Source organism: Oreochromis aureus, linkage group 7 (genome assembly GCF_013358895.1).
Source record: "Oreochromis aureus strain Israel breed Guangdong linkage group 7, ZZ_aureus, whole genome shotgun sequence".
NCBI lineage: Eukaryota > Metazoa > Chordata > Actinopteri > Cichliformes > Cichlidae > Oreochromis > Oreochromis aureus.
The window spans coordinates 13,379,680-13,397,812 of record NC_052948.1 but is presented as its reverse complement, the minus strand read 5'-3'; the positions used below and the strand labels follow the sequence as shown (position 1 = coordinate 13,397,812).

General features: G+C 39.8%; 1 protein-coding gene across 1 annotated transcript; it reads right to left on the bottom strand.

Moving 5' to 3' along the window:
- Positions 1-2,268: 2,268 nt before the first annotated feature.
- Positions 2,269-10,834, bottom strand: sema7a (semaphorin 7A). The gene is made up of 14 exons (XM_031747408.2): positions 10,135-10,834; positions 9,805-9,944; positions 9,153-9,194; positions 8,959-9,054; positions 8,575-8,677; positions 8,332-8,442; positions 7,968-8,110; positions 6,730-6,908; positions 6,324-6,432; positions 5,618-5,801; positions 5,314-5,426; positions 4,832-4,977; positions 4,583-4,641; positions 2,269-4,470 (listed from the first exon to the last, which is right to left on the bottom strand). The coding sequence occupies exons 1-14, from the start codon at positions 10,289-10,291 to the stop codon at positions 4,067-4,069; spliced, it is 1,986 nt and encodes a 661-aa protein (XP_031603268.1). The 5' UTR covers positions 10,292-10,834; the 3' UTR covers positions 2,269-4,066.
- Positions 10,835-18,133: the final 7,299 nt, after the last annotated feature.

The window sequence follows — 18,133 nt, the reverse complement described above, 5'->3', positions numbered from 1 at the left end:
TGTTGACAGCTGCCACCATAAACCTTACTACCCCCAGTGAGCACACTGGCTACCACCAATGCCCTGAAGATGATAGAAGGACTAGGGTTTAAAATCACTAGGACAATATCTTTTAAAAAACAAAAATACAAACAAACCCTGGAGAACAAAAAATTAAAAACAATTAAATTAAAAGGTAACTTATTTTAAATTAAATTCAATTAAAGTACAAACACTTAAAAGAGAAATGGATAATAATCTGCACTTGAGTGGAATTTCAAAAGTAAAACAAAGAACAACCAGAATCACGCACAGCATGCCTTCTCTTATACATAAACACACATGTCGAGTAATTACCAAAAAATTCAAGTACCCCACAGCTAAAGCAGCTACAGGTTTAGGATTCCTGAGGAAGTACTGTACAAATAAAATCAAGCAATGGCTCATCTGGTGCTTTGTTATTTATTTTTCCTGCTCTTTTTTTAGGTTGTTTTGTTTTCTACTTCAAAGGGAAACCGCCACATCCAAGTTATCAAGGAACCATCTGTCGTGACTCACAGACCAGAAGAGAACGTTTTAGTTTTCATGTAACACACCAGCACCTACTACAGCAAGTGCAAACAACTCAGAAGTGACAAAATCACAAAGCATACCTTTCTGATACTTTTACTGCACATGCATACTTTGGAGGATTGCGCTGAATCACCCTCCAAGGCCTATCACACCAGATGCATGTCGCATTTCATTTGTTACCCAAGGAATTCAAGCTATTCTGAGTAATGTCGACTCCCCGGGGACCTTGGAGTTCCCATACACTACACTCATAAACTGAGAGAATAATTTTCAGGGTGAAATGGGCATGCGAGTATTATTTTAAGAAAGCCTTCGCTTGTAGGGTCAGGTTAGCCATGGATTTGTGTTCGGTTCAGGGTAGGCGTTGAAGCGAGAACAGATGTCGGGTCTGTTGGATAACAGCGACCTCTGCTGGCAACGGATTGCAGTTACAGACAGGCGTTGTAAATTCGTGTCAAGCAAACTATCGTGCGAGCTTAGAAACTTTAAACAATATGACGCACATGTGAAAAGCTACATTTCTAACATTTGCTTTCAGTTCTAAGAATTTCCTTAATTGGAATTTGTGTTTGTTTTCCAATAATTTCCTTCCTTGAGTCTTCCTGTGAGAAGAAGGACAGGAAAACTTGGGAGTCGAGGTCCTGAATGAAGGTTTACTCTTATCAGAACAGAACAGAAACCAAAAACACGTTTGTCAGTCACCATATCTGTGACCTCAGACAGCAATGCAACACCAGCTTAGTGCTGTGATACCGTAAGTGTTTCTTAACATAGTCCTAAAGTAAAGCCTATCAGTGATGCTTAGCTGTAAGTCCTTTATAACACCACTTGACACATTTCTACAACTTGATGAGGAGTGACTCAGAAAAGAACCCAGACACAAACAAAACATGAGTGAATGCAGATGGTTTACCAAAGGACAAACCTAGTTGTTAGATCAGAGATTATGTAAAATCTGGCTTAAGCCACAGATTGAGTAAGCTTCATTATAAGTAGTCTAAGACAGACAGAACAACATATGAATCATAAACAGCGGAAAGTACCATCTCCTTCTACAGTGTTAAATATTTGTGTAGACACTGCAGATCAAAACGTTCAAACCACGTGGCTGTAAAACAGAGCCCACAACAACATAGTGTGTCACTCCAAGTCAGTGGCTGAAAGAGCGTGTCTTCCTAGAATGAAACTGCAGCAACAGGGTTTGGTCAATAGAGTGTGGCCAAAAGACTGTGAGAGCCAAGTTCAGAGTCAAGTGTTCCACTATAATGGATAATGGATGCTGTGTTATCTCATATTTGGAGACAGGACGAGAGAAGCATAAACAACACAAGGTTTCCATGGAGTTTCTGGACTTCAATTAGTTAATCTGAAAGAAAATCTTACAACCGTATCGGACTCCACCCAAATTACCATTTCTTGTTTTTGTCTATGCACGTACACTGTAGTACCAAATCTCTTTACATAAGCAGGATGTACTCTGTGCAGTCATTAAGAACGCTGAGACTAGATCTAGGTAAAAGACAGCTTAAGCTCAAGATCCTTGCTTTGTCATCTGCCCTCTCATCATGCTGAAAGTTATTTACAGAGTACTCTGACTGATTAAAACACAGCCTGCTAAGATTGAATAACAATATCTTACCTGATAGGATGACTCCTTGTGAACAGTAAATTGTCACACTCTTTTTTATGATGAAGAAATCATTACAAGACATTAGCAAGTTTTCTTATCTCTTTAAATATTTTGTGAATATTGAAATAAATAATGCTTTTCATATTAAAAAAAAACAGTTTTTTTTAAAACATTCAGGATTAAATAACAAGTTAATACCGTACCAAAATACATGTGTGTAACAAAGACTACATGATGACACAAGCTATAAAGAGACATTATGTTAAATTCATAGAATTAAAGCAACACAAGGCACAGCTTAGTACATTCTGGTGTAAATAAAGTTTTAAGTGGTTCATTAGCTACATTATTGCTCTATAACACTCAAGGGACTAAAGCAATAATTCAGGTAAGGAATCTGACTCCATCTCAGGCTACTGAGGCCAACTCTGTGTTCTTTAGAGGTTTTCTCTACAAGGTGATTAAAATAATTCATTTTAACAATATTATGTGCACTATTTTATTTGTATTATAGTATAGATCATCAAAAAAAGAAAAAAAAGAAAGTGCTATCAGTGCTATAATACTGTCAAACTGAAGGGACACAAAATGTGTACGAAAATAAGATTTTTGTTATGTTTTTTCTTATAGTGGTACTCAATCTTTAACATCCTTTCCAGTATAATAATACGCCTCCTCTGCACTTCCCCAAACCGTCTCAGCTGTGTCTCAGCTGAGTCTCAGCTGAGCTGTCCATCTGATCGACTCATTTCTAATCCCAACAAAATCAAATCTCTACCACCTCCAGCTCGGCCTCCTGTCTTTTTGTCACTGCCACCGTCTCCAAACCGTACATCATAACAGGTCTCACTGCCATCTTGTAAACCTTCCCTTTCACTCTTGCTGTTATCCTTCTGTCACAAATCACCCCGTCAATCGTTTCCATCCACTCCACACTACCTGCACTTGCTTCTTCTCCTCTTTTATGCATTATCCCTGCTGTGGATGAGCAATGCCAACTCATCCACCTTCACTATCCCTACTCTGTCCAGCGTCAGGAAAACACATACCCAATTTCACTGAGTATGTGTTAGAAATTATAACACTACAAATAGGCCAAACTTTTGCATGTTTTAGAGTATTTTTGACCTAACTGCTTTTAAATACTGAGAGAAGCCATTTCCCAATATCAAAAGCCAAATATTTTCATTGTACATTTTTAAAATATCTTTCTGAGCACTGAGACAGCTAGGCAAAAAGAAGGTGGAGACACATTCTTAAATTATCTGGTCAGCAGTGCAGTGTCAAAAAATAAACAGATAATTTACATTGTTTGGCTCTATATGGACTAAAGTGGAAAGAGCTCCCCCCCCCCCCAATTTTTTTGGGCTCTATATGGACTAAAATGGAAAGAGGAAAGTGGTAAGACTTACAATTAAGCTGACTTACTGTTTAAAGATTGTCTGTGGCCCTTTGACTGGAAGCTTTCCCACTTACACTCATAGTTTAATAGTGTTGTTGACTTGAGATATGCATTCAAGAATGGAGGAATTACCTCTGATTACTTTCTGTGCCTTCCATTTCTTTCATTGTGTTAAAAGGAAGAAAGGTACTCAGCTAAAGTGTTTTATGTAAGATGCTCAGATGTTTTCAGTCACCATTAGAGACCATTCTAATGCAGTGTTCACTGCAGCTGACCGGTTGTACTTCTTTCTTTTTCTGCCCACTTCCTGTTCTAGCCCCTCTTTGAAACAATAAGCTTTTTTCACAACAGAAATGTTTCTGTGTAAGGTTCCGCTAAAGGTTTGACTTGGATTTCCGTTGGTGCATTATTATAACCATGAATACAGGGGGCTTGACATTTTGACACTGCAAATTAAAAGTAGTGAGTAACAGAGAGTCAGTTCAAAAAGAAATTATTGCCACAAGCAGCGTGATCCATATCATCTCTGGAATAAGAGCTGGTGCAGCGTTCCAGTTGTCAGGTGTATTGCTTTTTGAGCACTTTTTTGGTTCTTGGTTCTCTATGAGCTCGTATGTTCCCACCACTTTGATGTAGTCTTTCTCTTTCGAAATGCATCTGTACATGCCATAGTTCTCCTGTGACATGGAAGGAATGAGGTGCAGACAGTTGGTAAGCATCTGCAAACAAGGACTATTTTGGCCTTTTTGCTCCCATGTATACTCAGCGTGGTAGGAGTCTATAGGACAGGACAGATAGAAAGGCACACCCTGGGGGACTGAATGAACTGTCCTCAAATGCACTGATGATAATGGACGTATCTCACGTTTGGTCCGGTTTCTTAGCGCTTGAAAAAAAGAAAGAAAGGAAAAAAAGGGAAAGAGAGCGATCAGAGAGATCAGACTAAATTTGTTCCTGGAGTCTACAGCAAGATGAACAAATGTCTCATTGTTAGCTACCTTTAACTGTTAAATTGCATACGTTTGTTTTCCCATCCACGATATTCTGAATGCTCCCGCTGCAAAGACGAATAAAACACGTTTCAGTGAGTGATGTTTCTGCAAGATTTTTTGCTCTTTGATTATCTGTCAATTCAATTCTGATAAAGAATATGCAAAGGATTCATTTCTACAGCTGTTACAGGTATTGTGCAAAACATAATAATAAATGTCCCAGAGGATCTTGGTAAGACTGCTTCTCTCACTTACGGGACAGTCGAGGTGCATCCATCGTTAGTCCAGGCACAGTATGGATCCCGGGCCAGAACACATTCTTCGCAAGACTTGCTGTACTCCTGACAACTCTGAAGGTTCACTGCAGTTATTCTCTCAGCAAACCCCACAATTAAGGTTTTCTGAGCAAAGGAAGACAAAAATCTAAATTTACTTTAAACCTGGATGAGAAGATTTTATTTTTTGGTGAAATTGTAGACTCTATAGCCTGCTTATTGATAGATTTGTCTTTCTCCTGGCGCTAGACAATTAACACGAGGTGTTTGTCAGCTAAAAATAGCTGCCTGTGAAGCACAAAAGCAATGAGCCAACAGATAAAATGCAACGCTCTGCAAAAAGAAATTGCAACATCATGTTTCACTGAAGGTTGGCGCTGACAGCAGCTGAGAGAAACACTGATGCCAGAACCGCAAAGCACAGTGCCCTGCACTTAGTATGGCATTTTAAATGAACCGTACCTTTTTAGAGTCAAGCTTCATTGACTGTATGATTGAAGAGTTGGAGAGCTGTGTTTCAGATATGATAAAAGGTTCTGACCCAGACTCCAAGACTTTATGGATCTTCCCGGAATCTGTTGGAACAGGAATTTGATATTGTGTTATTTTTTGCAAGTGATATATCTGGCTAGGTATTTTTAGCTTATTGTTCCTAACAGATATCACAGACAATGCATTCTTAAAAGGTAAGACAATTGAAAGGCAGCGAAGGCGCTAATGACAAAACAAGATCCCAAGGACCCTGTGCTGTTGAACAATGACATACCAGTAGCTAGAAGCAGAATGTTATAAAATCTTTGGTCTGCAGCCTGAACTCTGTCCACGACTATCTTGGTGTAGTTGTTGGTGCTTATATAAAAAGGATCTGAGTCAACCCAGTCGGCCATTTCTGAGTGATCCTTCACAATATTGACTGTGTCACGTGGCAAAGACTTGCTGTTCTTGGAACACTGAAAAATAAATGCAAAAATAGTCTGCATACTGCATGAAAGAAAACAAATAGTCTGAATTGTCCAAAAAACAAAGCACAGACAAACTTTTCCACATCGTAAATTACAGGGGTGGTTTTATTTACAAAATATAGCAACATGACCAGAGAAAGGACCGCGATTGGTGTCAGCCCCTCTTTGAAACTTGCATTATGGTTGCACCACAATGAGGGGAAACTGCAAATACAAAGGGCCTTCATTTGTTCCATTTAATCTCAGTGGATACTAAATAAATAACCACAGTCTCTATGATGGAAACAATGAATGCGATGAAACTATGCGTGCACACGGCTGTTCCCATGTCTTTTTGTTTCTTTGTTTTTTTTTAAACCACAGGTTGTACTCATGCACATGATATAGAATAAACTGCTTAGACTGCATGTGAGCAAAATGAAAATAGAAATATAAAAATAAAACCATTAGAGGAAGTTCTCTGTAAATTCTGTTTCCTTAAGTAACGTAGCAACGCAATAAAGTTCTTACCGTTCCTGGCCTTGGTGTGGGAACGTTGGCGTTGTAGCCCTTGAACTTGGAGTTCTCAAATATATTTTCAATCATTTTTATTGTATAGATGCAGACTGCTGTAGAATTCCTAGAGGAGATATAAAAAAGAAAGGTCACCAGAGAGTTCATTATAGGTTTAAATCATCTGTAAATTTGTTATTGCGTCAGCTCATGGGAGTGGAAAAAGGGCAACACCCTTGACAATGAGGACAAACAGATGACCAACAGTCTAACATCATGTGTTTTTGGAGCTATAGTCCTAGGATACGAGGAATGGAAAGTCATGGTGCTAAAGCAATACCGCCCCTCTTAACGTTTTGCTTTTGATTGTGCTGTCACTCTCATGTTTACATGTTGCTTAGGTATTAAAAATGAAGCATCTAACCAGTTGCTCGTGAAGAGGGCATAGACCTTGGTGTCTTGCCAGTTGTCTGCATGCATCACATAAACATCTTGGAGGCGGTTAAAATACAGCGACTCCTTTGGAATTCCACACACAAGACGGGCCTTGAGAAAAGATGTCCACATGTTCTGGAAAAATCGTTTTGATCCACCTTCATCCACCTGAAACATGATGCCGACAGGTTATTTCGAGAGGAAGCTCATTAATCCTGCTTCAGCTGAAGGCTATTCGATACAGCTGCCATTACATTCAGCTGTATCAGAAATGTGAAACGAGAACACCCAAACACTTTTAGGGCATGTCATGTCTCGTTTTGCACAGATGTCAAGCGAGGATCCTGAAAACAACATTTTAGCAAAATGAAAGCATTTCAGGCTGGTTAATGTAAAAAAGATGAAGTCCAAGTTTTTTTATTGGTGGTGGGTCAAAGGTTTGTTTGCTTTTGCTTTGTTGTGCAAATCAATAATTTCCTGTGAAGGAAATGCTGGATGAGCATAATTACTGCTTCCATAAAAACATAAAGCCTAACATCAACATCAAGCACTTCTGATCTGACAGACCTTAGTATCTTGTTTCTTCTTTATGGAAAATTATGCAGAATATTACTGTAAAGGAAGCAGGGGAAACCCTCACAGAATAATATTAGAATTATTCACAATCACTGCCTTTAATTTAGATTCAGTACAGCAGACTCAACCTTCCCTGTGCTATTATCACACCCTCTCACGCATACTGAGCCAGTAATGCCTCTCCTTTATTTTAATGGACATGATCACATTTTGCCATTCATTACGAATATTGTTGTTCTAAAGCTTACAACATTATTACAACATTTTCCAACTGTGTGGCAAAACAAAAACAACTGAAACAACCTCAAATTTGCTTCAAGTACTTTGGTATTGGCCATACTCTGTCAATGCCAGAGCCTTGCACTCATGCGAAATGCAATCGCAAAACTTTATCCATTTGTAGATTAAATTAGACTGAATGCCACATTCAGAGGTGGGTGTGGTCCATCCTATGAGGACTGGGCACAAAGGGTTCCAGAATGAGCGGGCACAATCCACCTTCCAAAATGCTTGAAAAAGGTGTGCTTATGTAGTCACAGTAATACTTTTGATTGTTCCTAATTATTGAAAGTGAGATGAAGATGTTTTAGAGAAGTTATCTGTACACAAAGTTGAGTTTCATTGATGTTAACTCAGCTTTTTTCACCATACCTTACAAACTCTGGCAACCCTAGATATCAGTGGGTCAACCTCTCGGTTGTGGTCTGAGTTCTTCTCACGGAAAAAGACATAAATTTTCTCATTGTCTGGGTCGTCCTTCCGCTGCACCCATGACGCAGAGACAAACGTGGGCTCTGTGAACACATGATAAAAAATGTGTTTACAGTGTGGCACAAACTGAAAAAAACAGGAAGCCTGCCACAACAAACTTGAACCAAAGCATAATTACCCTACAATGAGGTGAGGAGTGAACAAGACAAACTTTTAAGCCAAACATATTCTGATTATACGACACCAATGTATTAAATTACAGTAGTTTTCCTCTATTATAAATTAAAAGCAGGTGTTTATTTACCTGAGACCCAGCTGTCATACATCCAGACATTAGTCCTGCGGCCAGCTTTTCTTCTGAACTGCAATGTACTTCCATCAGCATCCAAAGGTGCTGCTGCATACAGATCCCCTTCTAAAAATAGTCAATACATCAAATTGAAAGGGACAAAAATGTTGAATTTTGGAATAATCAGTTACATTAATCTGGGCACTGACAATTAAAACCTTGAAAAATTAGTAACTACAGAAGTGGCGCATGACATACCTACTGTGAGCGATAGAGAGTTCTGTGTGTAGATAAATGGAGAGATTCCAGTCCCATCACGACTATCGAATATTTCAAGAGACTGATTGTTCACTGAAGGGCGCTGCAGGGTCACAGAGAGTCAACAGAACACAGTGACATTACTTCAAGAGAACTGTGACGGGAAACCACAAAACACCAGACACCCAGCACCTTAATTAAATTATAGATGAGGGCGCCCAATTAAAGTTTAACAAGAAGCACCAGAGCTCCACTCCTTAATTGGCTTTTCTCTGCTGCTTCTTGTAACTACTTTAGTTTCCATTAACTTGTCACAGAAGTGCAGAAAGTCACAGATTTTTAGTCTACAGTTTAACACATTTAACACTTTTTAGAATCACTCACAAGTTGCCAGCACTCTGGTTTCTGTCCGTTTGTCCCGCAGACAAACAGGTTGTTCTGAAACTTCTCAATGACAGTGATAACATTTTCACAGGGGTCCTATGACACAGAGAGAACTTTGTTATGCAAACCGATTCTATATTTCATTTTCACAATGTATTTATTAACACATCTCTGATCATTCTGTAATCACCAACCTCTTGGCATTCCTCTTGCCCCGTTGCATTCAGATGAAATTTCTGTCAACACATCGATTGTAGACAGATTATACATGACTTTAGCAACATTTCAAAAACATAAGAAGCATCTGAAACTAAGAAACTAATTACAACACTGTCTACTGAAATATCTGTCTGACGGATTAATAAAAGGATAGACTAAAACCAGTTCCCTTAATTCAAATGTCTTCTTAATTCCCTTCAGCTTCTCTTCCCACAGCATGACATCCATTAGTGATATTAATGATAAGACCCATTTCCTCTCTTATGGTCAAGAATGATTTACCTAAAATGTAACATTAAGATAAAAAAAAAAAAAAGTCATACTGAAATTTCTGGTTTATTACATATTGTATTCTTCATGAATCTGTCTGTGCCATGAGCTCAGCACCTGGACCTGTTAATGAGCGCTTGAGGCTACAGTACATGTAAGGTCTTGTATGGCAGATAGACGCTTATTAAGACTGTCACAGCCATCTGATGGGTTTAATGGCTCCAGCTGCAAATCTACAGCAGCTCTACTGCTTAACCCCACAGGAATTGAGAAAAAAAGAAACAACAACAACAACATAATAAGAAAACATAAATAAAGATCAAAATGATTAGTTTACGATATGTTGCTCCAACCCACCTCTATGACGTGGAAGTCGTCCACATTGAGTTTCAATATAAAATCATTGCCTCCCAGGTACAGTTCATCTGAGCCCTCCTCATAGAACAACACGCTGTGGTTCTGATTAATTTGGTATTCAAGCCCAACGCTTAGAATATCTGCAGGGTGAAAAGGCATCTCATAATCATGCTTTAATAAGGAATTACCGCATTCTGCATTTGCATCAAAACATGAGAAGATGAATCGGATTTGTCCTTGCAGTGTTTTTGCCTAAAGTGAATAGGCAAAGAAACACCACAGCTTTCGTAATGTAATACCGCCACTGTCTATAATGTTAACGCAGCCTACCTTTGCTCAGAAGTCGAGGAGTATTTTTAGACCCCAGAGTCGGTGTATCCTTCAAACCAGCGGAAAGAGCCAGCTGCAAATCCCCGACAAGCCAAAATAAAGAGAAAACAAAACGCCTCATATTGCGCCTTAGCTGCTCAGCTGTTCTACAATCCATTTGAACCCTCAAAATCCATCTGCTGGACTCGCTCCAGCCTCACTGACTATAAAAGCCTTGTGGGCGTGGTTCCCTATATATACTGCCTTATATAAAACACAAGTCTTAGAAACATGGATTGTTTCGCGTGTCAATTTAATATAACAATTTCTTCGTTATTAGTGGGTTTGCGTCACCTATCAAATTAAAAGCGTTTATTCTCTTCGTACAGATGACGTTATTTGAACTGGGCTGAAACGGTAGCCCGAAAAAACGCATTTCAGTGTTATACTGCAAGATCAGACTTACTCTAATCCTTTTAACACCAACTGCTTCACAATTAGATCTTTGCGTAAATCCACCTTACTGGAAACGGAATCCTGGACACTCTTTAGTGGTTCCGATGTTTTAAATGAACCTTCTTCCTCGTTACAGGATAAATAATGTCGAGGGAAAAAAAATATCAGCAAAAAGTTATTTATTTATATCACGTTTGAATTCGGATTCTACGAGAATTAAAGTTTTTTTTTTTTATTCTTGAAAAAATTATAAACCGATAAAAATGTAGACCTTCCAACAAAATAGTGAAACTGTCGCATTGTAAATGCTGTTCAGGTAGTTTTCCTGCAAGCAGCTCCCCTGCTTTGAAGTACAGTCAGCTGCTCTGGTCTGATGGTGTTCTCACAAGATTGTCACGGTCCTGGGTCGGTTCGACCCAGCATTTTGAGTTTCTTATGTTTTGGTTTATTTTTGCATTATGGATTAGTTCTTATTCTCGGGTGATGCTGTTTTGATTGTGATTGTATTCTGTTTCTTTAGCTATCTGGTGATGATGATGATGATGATGATTATTTCTGGTTTAGGTTTCGTTATCTTGCCCTCATGTTTAGTTTAGGTTGCCTGTCTTCTCTGTCTGTCCATGATGTCTTTATGCCTGCTTATGAATCTGTGTCTCTGTCTGTCGTGTGCTTCCTGTTTTATTTTGTAGGTCTGTGTCCTATGTCAGTGCGTTCAGCTTTGTGCTCTCCCTGTCTCGTCAGTGTAACCAGCGTCAGCCGTGTCTCCCAGCTGTTTCCTCTTCGTTCCGTTCACCTCTTGTATTTAGTGTCTGTGGCTGTGTCCCAATTCAGGGTCTGCACGCTTGAAGTACGCATTTCAAGTACGAATACGTCACCGCCACGCGACGACGGCTGTCCCAATTCAAAGTGTACTTCAAATGCATACTCCAAATGCGCCGTCGATTTCCCCAAATATCAAGCGTGGTCCGATGCACGCTTCGTGGTCTCATATATCCCACAATTCGTAGCGCGACGGTGGGTGTGGATAATTTTGCCGCAAAATACGGCAGAAGGGAGCGGCCGAAGAGTGAACTGTCAGAAGTGAGTACTGAATATTATGTCACTTATTTATGTGCGAATGTTTAATAATGAAGAACATTAAAACATTACTGTTGGCCACATGTCGGCAAAGTTATGTGACATTAGTGATGTTTGTACTTTCAGCGGTAACTTGGTTTTAAAGCCTTTAAAATATAATACATTAGCTGACCTTAATCCTACAGAGAATGTGATGATTTCATGGATAATTAAAGTCAGTCATATATCCACAAACACAACAAGCTGAAAGTCAGTGATGCTGCTCGGTTTGCAGTCCTGAATATGACGGCACAAGCAGGATTCACTGCACTGTTAATGTTAGCTATGTTATATTGCTGCCTCTGTTCGGTGGTGTCGAGCCAAACGGACTTTAACGTGTGTTTGAACGAGCTGACGGTTCACTCGTTAAGCTGAAAGAAAGATGCTTTAATCACAGGAGTCACACATGTGTCCACTGGACCATCTGGGAACTCTTCTTGTTTAGCACTCGTAATAACACAAACACTAAATCCTCCTTCTCTTGTGCTGTTTTGTAGCAGTGTATACACCTGAGACTGTCACCTGTCTGTCTGTCCTGCACTCTCTCTCTGTTTCTTTCTCTCTGATTGTGGAATAAAAGTATGAACATGTATTTATAAGTTACACTTGTGTTTGAATGCCGCAGCTTATCACACATTTGATTTCCATGTGTGACGACTGCAAGTGTCCAGAGTGAGGACAGACTGAGGGACCCACTGCTGCACATCATCTGTGAGGCTTTGCACCCCTGATGATCCACCAGGACAAACTCAGCAGTGTGTGAGGAAGAGGAGGAAGAGCCAGCAGCACCTGACAGATGGAGAGAATAGACAGACTGTTCCCTGTTTGTGAAGGACTGCTAGGAAAGTTTAACATAACTAATTGTCTGTCCTGAATCAGTCTTATTAGGTAATGTTCAAATAATGTGATCATCCCAGTGTTTTCAGTGTGGGAGAAAGTACTCAGGGCCTTCAAGTTACACACTATGAAAGGCAGCAACAAGTTTAATATTCAGAAACCAAAAGTATGTATCAGCAGCAGAATGGAGCTAAAAATAAATGTTTGTTTCAGTTCTATGAAGCTTTGAGTATTTTGGATCAGTAGTACTGCTGTGTTTGTTGCATCATATTGCTGTAATTGTTTATATGTTTTATATATTCTGAGGTAAGTTGATCTATAGTGTTACATCATATTCTATAAGGATGTTATGTGTTTGTGTACTTTCTGCCCAGTTTGACCCATTTAGCAGAAGTCAGCCTGTTTAAGGCTCTGATATCTATTCTGTATGACTTAAAGCAGTTATGACATGGTCTGATTTTCTCACCCAATAAAGGAATATTTCATATATCAGTCTACTCTTCATTCTATCAGAAACAGTTATCACAGCTCGTACATTTTCTTTTTACACATATATGTAAGCATTGAAACAAATTTAGTAATGCCAACATATTAAAAGAACAATATTTGTCTCTTATGTATAATACATCTACATATCACGCTGTCAGAGATACTTGTCTTTGAGTGAAGATTTAAGGTGATAGGAAATATAAATAACTGCAACTTTAATCTTTGACCCAGAGTTCAAGCTCACTGCTGTAATATATCCTGTAATATATATATATATATATATATATGTATATTTATGTGTGTGTGTGTGTGTGTGTGTACCATAACAATCTGACAATACATGTAATATTGGCCATGTTATATTAACATTACCACAGTGAGATGATTTTAGTCTCATGAACAACATTAGCTGATTATTATTTACTAACTAATCTTAAAATGACTGTTCAGTACAGAAATGAAGCCCAACAATCATGTTTTACAGTCCCGTGGTCTCAGCCTCAGATACTCAACTAATCAAAGTGATGTCATGACAAAAATGAAGGACCAACAGAACATTTTTTTCTCCTTCATTTCTGTCACACACTGCTGTATGACACGTTTCTCGCAGTTAGTATCATGGTTGCTAGGCAACCTGAACAGCGCGACAAGGGCTAGACCGTCCCATTTCACAACCCTCTCACTTCCGCACTACCCGTACTTATAGTACGCACCGTCCGTAGTACGCGTAGTGTGCGTACTTCAAGCGTGCATACCCTGAATTGGGACACAGCCTGTGTCTTCCCCTACTCGGTGTCGCGTCGTTAACGTCAGTTCACCCTCGCTTCCTCTGTGTGTTCTGTTCGCCAGCCTGTCAACCTGCCTAGTTATTCTGTTTCCCCAGTTTAGTTAGTGTTTTCCTGTTCTGCTTCTTACCAGCAATAAAGCTGTGTATTTTGAGTTACTTCTGCCTCCGTGAGTCCTGCATTTTGGGTCCTCTCTTCCTGCCTGCCTACACACAGACATGACAGAGATCAAGATGTGAGATGAACAACTTCTGTTTTATGGAGAAAGGAGAAAAATTGCCACAAACAGAAGTGTCACAGTTCAAATTAATTTAGAAAGAAAGGTTTCTGATGTACATTTATATAGATTTAGAATAGAATAAAATAGAATAGAACAGAATAGAATAGAATAGCCCTTTATTGTCACTGTACATGAACAACGCAATTATGGGTGCTCCACGCCAACTGCGCAACGGCAGCAGCCCAAGCAGAGAAGCCCAGACCTCCCTCTCCCCAGCCACCTCCTCCAGCTTGTCCAGGGGAACAGCAAGGCGATCCAGCCGAGAGAATTAATCTCTCCAGCGTGTCCTGGGTCTGCCCCGGGGCCTCCTCCCGGTGGGACATGCCCGGAACACCTCACCCAGGAGGCGCCCAGGAGTCATCCTTGTCAGATGCCCAACCACCTCAACTGGCTCCTTTCGATGTGATGGAGCAGCGGCTCTAGTCTGAGCCCCTCCCGGATGGCTTCTTACCCTATCTCTAAGGGAGAGGCCAGCCACCCTTCGGAGGAAGCCCATTTCCGCCGCTTTTATCCGCGATCTCGTTCTTTTGGTCACTACCCAAATATAAATAGTAAAGACATCAGGAATAGATAGCAAAAAAAGGAGATATATACAGTCTAGAGGAACATATACAAGCTAAAGTAATATATACAAAACAAGAGAAAAGCACACAACCACTTTCAATGACTTTGCTTACAAGCAAAGTGCTTGGAAGCACTTCAAAGGGACTTGGTGTGAGTATAGAGTCCACATGTGAGTGGCCTGAGTGATGAGGGTTACTCAGACCATGGCTCAGATTGGTGAGGTTGGTGGGCAGGGGTGGGGTGTGGGGAGTGTTTGTTAACAGTCAGAATGGCCCAGGGGGAGAAGCTGTTAGTGAGTCTGGAGGTGTGGAATCTGATTGACCTGATTGAAGTGATGCTGTGACCGGAGGGCAGCGGGTCAAACAGGTGGTGTGTGGGGTGCAAGGGGTCACCTGTGATGGGCCTGGTTTTTCTGAGACAGGTGGAACTGGCAATGGCCTCCAGGGGTGGCAGAGGGCAGCCAATGATTTTTTTGGGTGGTGTTAACTACCCTCTGTGCAGCCTTCCTGTACGCAGTATGGCCCCTGCGTACCAAACACCTAGGCAGTAGGAGAACACACTCCATATATTTTAACGTTAAATCAAATACTTGCTGGGACCAGCAGAGGTAGTAGATAGTGCAGTGGTAAGCAAGGAGGTTTTATACCGAAACTGATTGGTTGATGTTCAGTTTTTAGAGGTACATTTTAAAAAGTTTTTTCTGCCTTTGGAAACTACACCTCTACCACCATATCTGCAGATTTTCCCCATAAATTTCAATTAGGTGGTCCTTTTGGAGTCTCTGGGTGGGTTTACCCTCACTGTTTCCACAGACTAAAAACCAGCAATTGACTTGGAAATGTAAATGGGAAAGCAAAATATCCTTTTTTAAGTGTAAAAATATAAAACATTGTAGAGAAATATTAAGAAAAACAAAATAATTCAATTTTTACGGTAAAAGATGAAGCCTCTCAATACTGTGTGTGTGCAGTTACATCTGGCAGACGCTTTGAAACAGGAGAAAAGGCACAGCAGCAGGAGTTTATTTTGGATTAGCCTGTTCATTCCAGTAAAAAACAGAGATTAATTTTTATATACAGTGAAACATGGAAGTACCCTAAATAGTTATTTTTGGATTTAATGTGGCCTAAAAGCTGTTTAAAGAATCAAGTGTTTAAGTGTGGGGCAGGTTTTCCAGCTGTGGTATTTCTATATTTGCATTTCAAGATGACCATGTGTCTTTTTCCAACATAACAACTTGAAGCTGCTGTTTTATTTTGTTCTAGCTTTGTGGCTTTTATTCTGTACCGGAACACAAACAAGATGCTTTATTGCATACAAACACATCTTTTTTTAAACTTTCCAAACAATCTTATTTGTCTGAAATTGTAAATCTAACTTGTGGTTCCCTGAAGGGTGTCTCACAATAAAGCCCTACTGTTACGTCCCCCGGAAGGGGTCTAGGCATGCGAGTGAGGGGACCAGTAACAAATGAGTCCAGAACAGAATGAAAGGAGAACAGACAGGTGCTTTTAGTAAATAAAATAGTCTTTATTATAAATAATCTTAACATAAAGAGCCGGCAACGCCGTTTGACTAATAACACTTAGAAAAAGGAAAAGGTTGCAACAACAAAGAACACAACAACCAAACAAAAATTCCACACCACGAGGAGGCACTTCCAGGGGCCCACAAGCTCACCCTGTCACTACTAGCAGCTAGCTTTACTGCCGCCGAGGCCCACAAGCCAACACTACTCACGTAAAGCAGCTACACTGCTTTACAATAAAGCAAGACCTTCCATTTCAGTAATATTCACATTTCAGGTACACCCTGAACATTTTCTCTTTAGTTTTACTGCTGCTTATTGTGTGCATCCATGACTATGTAAATATTTAGCTCAAGTCCTCTTAGCTCTGTAGAGGTTTTCCACAAATAATAAAAAATAATCCACATAAATAATCCACATAATTGTTGCTTCATATCACAGTGAGCTGATTTATAAGCCATTAAGGGACTGCCACACATTTCTTTAGTTGGCCCCATGTGTTCAAAACATCAATAGCAAACACATATACACCTTCCAAAGCAACAAACCTGTTCTTTATTGATAATCTCTTACATTTATAATATTTATTTTATAATATTTCTTTAAGAGGAACCACACACAGCCCATAGAGACCTGCATACACTCAAGGAGGAGTGTCCTGATTCAAATAAAAGATTGGTAAACCAATAAATGTTACTGAACTGGATTTACTGTCATCACAAGCCTCCTGCTTCTACTGGACAACCGCTGATGATTGCACCTCTACAGGTTCAGGACCTTAGATTTAAATCACTCATCGTCACACAGGTCACTTCAATATCCCTTGGACTGATACCCTGCTATACCATATAAATAAGTTACTCAAATCTAACTTTATCAAACATATTTTTTTCACTGTATAACATAAAAAATGAAGACAAAATAAAGGTTGTGAGGTATGTTTGTGTCTCATAATGATATATTTGCCGTCTTCTTTGCATCACAGCACATGACAATGGAACATTCAGCATAGTCTTTCATACTTTTTAATAGACGTATGGTCATGACTACCTATGAGGTGGCTGAGGTCTAGTGATTTGTATTTTTAAAAACAAGACCATAAGAACTGGCATGAATCACTGTGTGACCTGGGAGTTTTGGTTTAAAGTATTTAAATGAAATATTAAGAAAAACGCTTTACTCAGATTTTGAATGCACAATTTACTGCAAATTGTGCTTAATTTGACACTGAGAAAACACTTTCTGCTGTGTTCCGTTAGAAGTGTTAATGTTTGGAACTGGGTGGGGCAGATGTTATCAGCATGTAATACAGGGGTGTCCAACTCCAGGCCTCAAGGGCCGGTGTCCTGCAGGTTTTAGATATCGCCCTGTGTCAACACACCTGAATCAAATAATTAGTTCATTACCAGGCATCTGGAGAACTTCAAGACATGTTGAGGAGGTAATTTAGCCATTTAAATCAGCTGTGTTGGATCAAGGACACATCTAAAACCTGTAGGACACTAGCCCTTGAGGCCTGGAGTTGGACACCCCCGATGTAATGGGTGCTTTGCTTGTACGAAAGTGTCGGCTCTGTCCTTCAACTCTTCACTACATTCTCATACTGAATATTTAGAGCCAAACACCAAATACTTCTGGTATTTGAATGAAAGAGAGCAAAACTTAACGTGGAAAGTTGGAGGGAGGCGGAGAATCCTGGTACAATTTGTAAGAACTTCTACAGAAAGCCAGCTTCATGTTTTTGTTTACTAAAGATGGCGGCTCCCCACTTAGATGCTCCTCTTTTTCTTTTCTTTTTCCTTTATTTCCCTTATTGCATAGCCAAATTTACCTACAGTCATCTGGAATTATACAACATTGGTTATAACAGCCAGATCCCCGTTACCAGCGATTATCAGTGGATCAACAACATCCTGCCAGAGATACGGAGAACATCAGGCGCTCTGTGGATTATTATTGGCCAAG